This window comes from Lichenostomus cassidix, chromosome 29, assembly GCF_008360975.1.
Source record: "Lichenostomus cassidix isolate B80296 chromosome 29, HeHo_3.0, whole genome shotgun sequence".
In the NCBI taxonomy this organism is placed as follows: domain Eukaryota; kingdom Metazoa; phylum Chordata; class Aves; order Passeriformes; family Meliphagidae; genus Lichenostomus; species Lichenostomus cassidix.
In genome coordinates this window covers 1,311,218-1,320,541 of record NC_139509.1, presented here as the reverse complement: position 1 = coordinate 1,320,541, position 9,324 = coordinate 1,311,218, and the positions used below count along the sequence as shown (strand labels likewise).

The 9,324-nt window shown below is 60.7% G+C and overlaps 1 protein-coding gene across 1 annotated transcript; it reads right to left on the bottom strand.

The window, feature by feature from the left end:
* Nucleotides 1-5,947: 5,947 nt before the first annotated feature.
* Nucleotides 5,948-6,946, bottom strand: NEUROD4 (neuronal differentiation 4). Its single transcript, XM_085041225.1, has one exon. It carries the CDS (start codon nucleotides 6,938-6,940, stop codon nucleotides 5,948-5,950), a length of 993 nt encoding a protein of 330 aa, XP_084897351.1. The 5' UTR covers nucleotides 6,941-6,946.
* Between the last annotated feature and the right edge of the window lie 2,378 nt (nucleotides 6,947-9,324).

Here is a 9,324-nt window from a genome sequence, read left to right as displayed (position 1 = left end):
GGGAGGGAAGGATGGATGGATATGGGATGGATGAAGGATGGATACGGGATGGATATGGGATGGATGGATGTGGGATGGATATGGGATGGATGGATGTGGGATGGATGTGGGAGGGATGAGGGATGGATGGATGGATGGATATGGGAGGGAAGGACGGATATGGGATGGATGGATGTGGGATGGATGTGGGATGGATATGGGATGGATGGATGTGGGATGGATGCGGGATGCATATGGGATGGATGGATGTGGGATGGATGGATGGATGGATGGATGGATATGGGATGGATATGGGAGGGATGCGGGATGGGTGTGGGATGGATGGATGGATATGGGATGGATTGTTGGAGGGACGGATGGAGGGATGGGTGTGGGATGGATGGATATGGGATGGATATGGGAGGGAAGGATGGATAGATATGGGATGGATGCAGGATGGATACAGGATGGATATGGGATGGATGGATGGATGGATGGATGGATGGGTGTGGGAGGGATGGATGTGGGAGGGAAGGATGGATGGATGCGGGATGGATGTGGGATGGATATGGGATGGATGGCTGTGGGATGGATATGGGATGGATGGATATGGGATGGATATGGGATGGATGGATATGGGATGGATGGATGGATATGGGATGGATGGATATGGGATGGATGGATATGGGATGGATGTAGGATGGATGGATATGGGATGGATATGGGATGGATATGGGATGGATGGATGGATATGGGATGGATGGATGGATGAAGCCGCAGGAATTTGACACCCCAAACAGGACTCCCCCACCTTCACAGCCACATCCAGGACCAACTCCTCAGCCAGATGGAGAGAAGAAACTCTGAGGGCCACCGAGGTGACACCGATGGGGTGGGTCACACCTGGGGGTCTCAGCTTTGCACGACCCCATTTAACCCCCTGCTCCCCAGCGTCACCCGCGGTGCCACCACCCCGCTCCTCCCGGGACCACGGTGGCTCCTCTCCCCCCTCTAATCAGCAGGAAAAGTTCCTTGCCAAAATCTGCCATCCCCGAGGGGGAAAAGACGATTAAATCAAGACCCCACAGCCCGATATCCCGGCTTAGTGGGAAAATCCGCGTGGTTTCCCGAGCCGGGCACATTAGGGGCTCATGGCCGGCGGTGTTATCAGATTACAGACAAATATCAGAATTACAGCTCTGAAAGCCTGGCTTTAGGGCGACTTAGCAATTATCCAGCCCTGGGCATCCCCACCCCGCTGGGGAAATCAGGGCGACCCCGAGCCGCGACCCCCGGGGCTGCCCCCGAACGGGGTGGGATGGGCAGTGCCCTCCGAGCATCGGCCAGGGCTGGACCCCCGATTGCCCCCGCGGGAATTCCTCAGGTGGGATGGGAGGGAAATCTCTTCTGGGACGTCTTCCCAGCCCCCCGACCCCCTCTGCCCCGTGTCCCCCCAGCCGGGGGTCTCTGGGAGGAGGTGGGGTGCTCAGGGACCCCCAGAGGGGACGAGGGACATCCCACCTCCATCCCCACGACCCCCAGGCTGTGCGCAGCAATGCTCAGCAGTCCTTCTCAGCTCCCCGGCAGTGCCAACCCCCCCGCCCTGCGTCCTGCGGGGACACGGGGTCACCGCCACCCCCGGGTGCCCCGCGCCCCCTCCCCACGCCAGCCGGGGGCCAGCTGTGGCCTCGCAGCGCCGGCCTGGCACGGCTGCTGGCCTGCTGGCACGGGCTGCGGCTGCTGGAAGGGCGCTGGCCCGGCTGTCGGGCGCACACGCGCCCGGGGGAGCTGGCACCGAGCGGGGCTTGGCCAGTGGCCAGCCGGAGAGGGGCCGGGGGGGCTTGGGGCACAGCTGGACCCTCGGCCCGGGCGGGCAGCGGCCGATGTCCTCAGCCCAGGGCATGGCTGAGGGGGTCACGGTGCCACCGGGGGGGTGCGAGGGGGGCTTGGGGGTGTCCGGCAGGGAGCTGCGGGGGCGGGTGGGACCTCGCGGGGGTCACAGCGCGGTGTTTGTGTCCTTCTGTGCACGCGGGGTGGGTGACACGTTTTTGGGTCCGTCTGTGCACGCGGGGTGGGTGACACGTTTTAGGGTCCCTCTTTGCACTCGGGGTGGGTGACACGTTTTAGTGTCCCTCTGTGCACGAGGGGTAGGTGACACGTTTTTGTGTCCCTCTGCACACACAGGATGGGTGACACGTTTTAGTGTCCCTCTGCACACACGGGGTGGGTGACACGTTTTAGGGTCCCTCTGTGCACAAGGGGTGGGTGACACGTTTTAGTGTCACTCTGCACACACAGGGTGGGTGACACGTTTGTGTCCCTCTGCACACACGGGGTGGGTGACACGTTTTAGTGTCGTGTGTCCGTGCCGGGAAAGCTCCCCGCACCGCGACAGGGTGACACCACCCCAGACAAACCCAATCCAGGCAGTTCCTCCCCAGGCCGGCTCATCCCCCTCCCCTCCCTTACCCTAAATCCGCCTCTCCCTCTTTTCTGGGGACACGCGATGTCCCCGCCCCGTGTCCCCCGTGTCCCCCGTGCCCTGCTCTGGCTCGGAGCAGCCCCGCAGAGCCCCCCCGGCCCGGCTGCAGCTGCGGGGGCCCCCGGAGAGCCCCCCGCCCTCAGCCCGAGCCGGGCGCAGCTTGCGGGGCCGAGCGGCGGCGACTCCCCGGGGCTCCGGCACAGCCGGCGCGGGGCCGGGGGACAGCGGCGGGACACGTGCGGGGTGTCCCCGCGCCCCAAAGCCGCCAGACGCTGCCGAGGGTCGGGGCGCAGCTGGGGAGGGAGGGACAGAGGGACACGGGGGTGCTGCGGGGGGGAGATGGGGTGAAGTCAGGGCGGCCGAGTCCCCCCGCGCGGGGCAGGAGGGGAGAGGTGTCACCGTGTCCCTTATGGAGAGACTAGGACATGTCCCGGCTCCCCAGATCCCCCCGGTACCCCCAGAGTTTGGCCGTGCTCCAGTTCCTGGTTCCGAATCCCAGTTCCTGGTCCCAAATCCCAATTCCTGGTACCCCGAATCCTAGTTCCCAGTTCCAAATCCCAATTCCAAATCCCAATTCCTGGTACCCCAAATCCCAGTTCCAAATCACAGTTCCCAGTTCTAAATCCCAATTCCTAGTTCTAAATCCCAGTTCCAAATCCCAGTTCCCAGTTCCAAATTCCAGTTCCTGGTACCCCAAATCCCCCCAGCATTCCCAGGACTGTGCCTTGCCCCAGTTCCCCGTTCCAAACCCCAATTCCCAGTTTCAAATCCCAATTCCTGGTACCCCAAATCCCCCCAGCACCCCCAGGGCTGTGCCGTGCCCCAGTTCCTGGTTCCAAATCCCAGTTCCCAGTCCCAAATCCCAGTTTCTGGTACCCCAAATACCCCCAGGACCCCCAGGGCTGTGCCTTGCCCCAGTTCCTGGTTCCAAATCCCAGTTCCAAATCCCAATTCCTGGTACCCCGAATCCCAATTCCCAGTTCTAAATCGCAGTTCTTGGTACCCCAAATCGCAGTTCCAAATCCCAATTCCCAGTTCCAAATCCCAGTTCCTGGCACCCCAAATCCTCCCAGCACCCCCAGGGCTGTGCAGTGCCCCAGTTCCCAGTTCCAAATCCACACAGCATCACCAGGGCTGTGCCTTGCCCCAGTTCCTGGTTCCAAATCCCAGTTCCAAATCCCAGTTCCCAGTTCCAAATCCCACTTCCTGGTACCCCAAATCCCAGTTCCTGGTACCCCAAATCCCAGTTCCAAATCCCAAATCCCAGTTCCAAATCCCAGTTCCTGGTACCCCAAATCCCAGTTCCCAGTTCCAAATCCCAGTTCCTGGTACCCCAAATCCCAGTTCCTGGTACCCCAAATCCCCCCAGCACCCCCAGGGCTGTGCCTTGCCCCAGTTCCCAGTTCCAAATCCCAGTTCCCAGTTCCAAATCCCAGTTCCTGGCACCCCAAATCCCAGTTCCTGGTACCCCAAATCCCATTATCCAGTTCCAAATCCCAGTTCCTGGCACCCCAAATCCCAGTTCCCAGTTCCAAATCCCAGTTCCTGGCACCCCAAATCCCAGTTCCTGGCACCCCAAATCCCCCCATACCCCACAGAGCCCAACTCCGAGGTCAGGGATCCCACCTCAACCCCAGCACAGGGGGCTCAGATCCCCCGACAGCCCCTCCCCACCCCAGCCCCCCAAAAAGAAGACAACAGCCCCTTGGAGCTGCTTGAAACAAGACCACGACTTTATTTGAGCTAAAAACCCCAAATCTGCTCTCTTTACAAAAGGATAAAACATTTTCAGTACAAAAGGGAAGAAGCCTCAGGACCCGGGGGCTGGGCAGGGACGTCAAATCATCTCCAGCTTCCCAACTTTATACAAAAACAGGGAGATTTGGCCAACTGGGCTCCTGAGGCCAGTGGGACATCAAAAATAGTTGCCAGGATTTTCTTTGAAAAACAAACAAAAATAAAAACAATCGTTGCATAGCCTTTAAAAGTTATTGCTCGTCTCAAAATGCACAGAGGAGTTGGGAGCTGCCGGCAGAATCCACCCCCCAAATCCACGGAATGACCATAAAATACGGAATTTGGCATTAAATATGGGAATTCTGGGGTTTATCACCAGGAGGGAAAAAAAAAAAAAACAGGTGGTGAGGGCAGGGAGGGAAATAAATTAAATAAATAACGGCTAATAAATAACCCTGGAGCACCAGCACGGCAAAAACCACAACTTTTCCACGAAATAAATTCCCACTACAAGCCTGGAAAACGGCAAGGGAAACGTTCAGCACGTTCCAGGTTTCCGCGGGAAACGGGAGGAAATAAATTAGGACTCCTCACACACGGTAATTAATAAATAAAGCAGGTAATTAAGACAGGCTTTTGTTGGCGCTCAGGACTCGGAGAAGGGAGGAGAACCGAGAGGAGATGAGGCTCTGGAGCAGAGAGGTTCCTTTTCCAGTCGGGATTCTGGGAAGGATCAGTAGGATTAGCAGGATTCCATCCCGAGTTTCCAGAAAATTCTGGGATTTGGGGGGCGCAGGGGGTCTGAGGGTCAGGAGGGGTCAGGCAGCAGGAGGGAGCAGTGGGAGATGGGGATGGTCAGGGTCTGGCTGGACCGTGGTGACCACAGGATAAGGGAGTGGGATGTTCATGGATGATGGGTCACTGTCCCTGGGTGATGGACCACTGTCCCTGGACATTGTCCCTCCATCCCTTGACACTGTCCCTCCATCCCTGGATACTGTCCCTCCATGCCTGGACACTGTCCCTCCATTCCTGGACATTGTCCCCCTATCCCTGGACACTGTCCCTCCATCTTTGGACTCTGTCCCCCCACCCCTGGACATTGTCCCTCCATCCCTGGACACTGTCCCTCCATCCCTGGACACTGTCCCTCCATCCCTGGAGATGTCCCTCCATCCCTGGACTCTGTCCCTCCATCCCTGGACACTGTCCCCCCATCCCTGGCCGCTGTCCCCTCATCCATGACAGCAGCAGGAACAGGTTCTCCCTGGGGTGGAGGAAACTCCGTTGGGTGAGGAATCTTCCATATTTGGTTTCCCACAAGTCTCCAGCTCATTCCCACCCAGCCACGGCTGGACTGGGAAATCCACGACCCCAGCAGAGTGTGGGGAAGGTGGACAGGTCACCCCAAGGGGCGGGAGGGGCTGATGGGGACAAGGTTGTGTCACCACCCTGACCAGGGAGGGAGAGGAGCCGCCTGGGCCATGGATGAGGCAGGATCTGCTGTCAGGATGGACATCCTGGAGGGTGAAGCACCCTCGGGAGCATCTCTGGGGCAGTGGCAGGACTTGGCAGTGACCACTCAGAGTTCAGAAAGCTTCTGGTGGCTCCTGGGGACAGCAGAGCCACCAGCACGGTGCCACCAGCCAGAGATGCTCCGATCCCTCACCCACCTCCCTCCAGCTCTGTCCATCCTGGGAACATCACCACACCCACCTTCTCCTCACCCCAAACCCTCATCCAGCCCCGCTACTCGTTGAAGATGGCCCCGAGCTGCGGCCCGGCCACGTGGGGAGGGAAGGACTCGTAGCTCACGTCCAGCGGGATCTCGTAGCGAGGCACGGAGCTCTGGAAGTGCGAGCCGTGTCCGTGCGCTCCGGCCAGGCTGACCGACGGGTAGTGAGCCAGGAACGGGTAGGATTTATCCAGCTCCGGCGAGCCGTCCTGCTTCAGGGAGAAATTCCCGCTGATGCTCAGGGGAGGCGTCAGCGGCCCCTCGTAAGGGGGAGTGGAGCAGTCAGAGGGGTGACTCCCGAAAGAAGGGTCCACCAGGCTCTTGAAGGCCGGCGGCTTCAGGTGCAGCAGGTGCGACTCCATGGAGCCGTAGGGCGGGCTGGGCAGCCCCTGGTAGCCGAAGGAGTGACCAGCCAGGCTGGCCTCACAAGCCGGCGCTTTCTCCTCGTGTTTCTCCAGGAAGAGTGGCTGCGGGCCCAGCTGCAGACAGCCGGCCACCAGGTTGCTGGTGGGCTGCGAGAGCCCCTTGCAGAGCATCTCCACGAAGCTCTTCCCCTCGGGAGTCTGGCCGGTCTCCAGCACCTCGGACAGGGCCCAGATGTAGTTGCGGGCGAGCCGCAGCGTCTCGATCTTGGAGAGCTTCTGGGTTTTGGAGTAGCAGGGCATGACCCGGCGCAGGTTGTCCAGCGCGTCGTTCAGGCCGTGCATCCTCGTGCGCTCCCGGGCGTTGGCCTTGACCCTCCGAGCTCGGAACCTCTCCAGCCTGGCTTTGGTCATCTTCTTCTTCTTCGGGCCTCTCCTCTTCGGCTTCTCGCCGTCGTCCTCCTCCTCTTCCTCCTCCTCCTCCACGCTGTCGCGCTCCTCGGGCAGGGCTGGTGTCACCCCGAAGGGTCCTGTCCGGCTGTCCCCGTCCTTCGGCTCGGCCTTGGCTGCCGGCATTTCGTCCATCCAGCCCTGGCTGCTCACCAGCTCGGCCATGTCCGAGGGCTTGGCGCAGTTCTGGGGCATCGCCGAGCTCTGCAAGGGAGGGACAGGGAAATGGGGATGGATTCCAGCGGGAGAATCCTCAGAGCGTCGGGAAAATCACCCTCCAGCCACACCAGCAGCTCTCTCGCAGCTCTGATGGATTCCCTTTTCCCATCTATTTCCCTCTCACTTTCCGGCAGATTTAATTTGGGATCCACTGACTTTTCTCCCTGGGTTTCAGCACTTTTTTCTCACGGCTTCCAACCATCCCATTTCGCGGTTATTCCCACCCCGATTGTCACCAAATAGGGCTGGGAAATTCCCGCTCTGAGATGTCCCTTCCCCTCGGTGGCAGCAGCCCCTGCTCCCCGTTAATCAGCCCCCCCAAATCCCATCACCGCCCCTGACTCATCCATAAAGCTTTAGCCCCTAAGCAGCTTTGCTGCGAGTGCTGCCCGAGCCGCGGCTCCCCTTTCCCGACCATCCCACGCGGAAAATCCCACTTTTAATATGCGTGATGAGGCTCCCGGGCGGGATTAGGGTGTTAATTGCTGTCGTATCCCCAGAGGACCACGCGGCCCCAATTAACTCCGGGCAGAGCACCGGGGGTCTGGCTGAGGCTGGAAAATCGGGTGGGTGATGGGGGGGAAGGATCGTTTTTGGGGTGAGGGGATGGGTCGGGCTGGTCTCGAGTCCCTCTGGTGGGATGAGGGATTGGTCCCACTGGGATCAACCCCAAAACGCCGCAGATTTGCTCCAAAACGCTGCGGATTTGCCCCAAAACGCCTCAGATCTGTCCCAAAACGCTGCAGATCTGCCCCAAAACGCTGCGGATTTGCCCCAAAACGCTGCGGATTTGCCCCAAAACGCTGCAGATTTGCCCCAAAACGCTGCAGATCTGCCCCAAAACCCTGCAGATTTGCCCCAAAACGCTGCAGATTTGCCCCAAAACGCCGCAGATCTGCCCCAAAACGCTGCAGATCTGTCCCAAAACCCTGCAGATCTGTCCCAAAACGCTTCAGATCTGCCCCAAAACCCTGCAGGTTTGCCCCAAAACCCTGCAGATTTGCCCCAAAACCCTGCAGATTTGTCCCAAAACGCTGCAGATCTGTCCCAAAACGCCGCAGATTTGCCCCAAAATCCCCCCAGGCTGCAGCCGGGGGTTCCTTGCCCCCCATCCTTGGGGATCCTCCCACCCCTCGCTGCTCCCAGGGTCCAGAATCCATCCCGGGAGGAAATCCCCGAATTTGGGGTTTCATTCTCGAGTCCAGAATCCATCCCGGGAGGAAATCCCCGAATTTGGGGTTTCATTCTCCAGGGGAGCCCCGCGCCGCTGCCCTGCCGGCATTTCCAGGGAAAGTTCTGCCTTTGGAAATCCCGCTGGAATTTTTAAGGGGATTTCGCTTTCTTCCTCCAGAATATTAATTTTTTTTTTCTTTTTTTTTTTTTTAAATAGGAGTAAATTACACAAAAAGGGAATTACTTGAGGATGTTGCGACTTCACCACCATCCCCACCGAGCCCCCTTCCCGCCGCGCTCGGGGGTCACCAGACCCTCGCTGTGTCCCCACCCGGCGCGGGGACCGCGGCTCTGTCCCCAACAGGCACCGGGAGGAGCGGCTGTGACTCCATCCCACCCCTCTCCCCGCAATCCCGGCGCCCCAAAACCCCCCGGACGGAGGTCCCGCCGCTCCGGGGGAACCGGGACCACCGAGGAGCCGCTGAGCCCCGTCGGGGGCACCCCCGGTCCGCCCTTACCTGAGTCCCCTCTGTCACTTGTGTCACTTGGCCGGACACATGGCGGGGCCAGGCCCGGGGGCGCGGGGAGCTCCGGCCGAGCGGCACCGGGAGAGCACCGGGAGAACACCGGGAGAGCACCGGGAGCGCACCGGGAGAACACCGGGAGAGCGCCGGGAGAGAGCCGGGAGAACACCGGGAGAACACCGGGAGAGCACCGGGAGAGCACCGGGAGAACACCGGGAGCGCACCGGGAGAGCACCGGGAGAACACCGGGAGCGCACCGGGAGAGCACCGGCGGCTCCGCGCTCGGGTGGTTTTGAGAGCTCCGCGCTGCCCGCGGCTCCTGCCCGGCCGAGGGTCCCGCGTGGCTCCTCCCACGGGGGGGAGTGACCGCTGGCGGCTCCTCCCGCCACCACCCCACCGGGACCCCCGCGGCAACTCCCGAGCGCCCCGGGATGGGGGATGCGGTGGGGATTCAGATCTCGGGAATCCCGGGATGGGGAACCCTGGATGGATCCCCCAGTTTGCCCAGTCCCGGGACAGCCCCCGGCTGGGGGTCTGCACCTTACAGGACACTGCCGGGCACGATGGGACAGTGCCACCAGTGCCACAGGGATGTCCCCACCAGGCCTAGGGGTGTCCCCATCCCCCGCCCCCCTTCCTGGGCACTGCCCTGGTGACACCGGG

Bases quoted from the DNA above. Each gene is read 5' to 3' on its own strand.
- NEUROD4 (XM_085041225.1), bottom strand. From the start codon at position 6,940: ATGCCCCAGAACTGCGCCAAGCCCTCGGACATGGCCGAGCTGGTGAGC.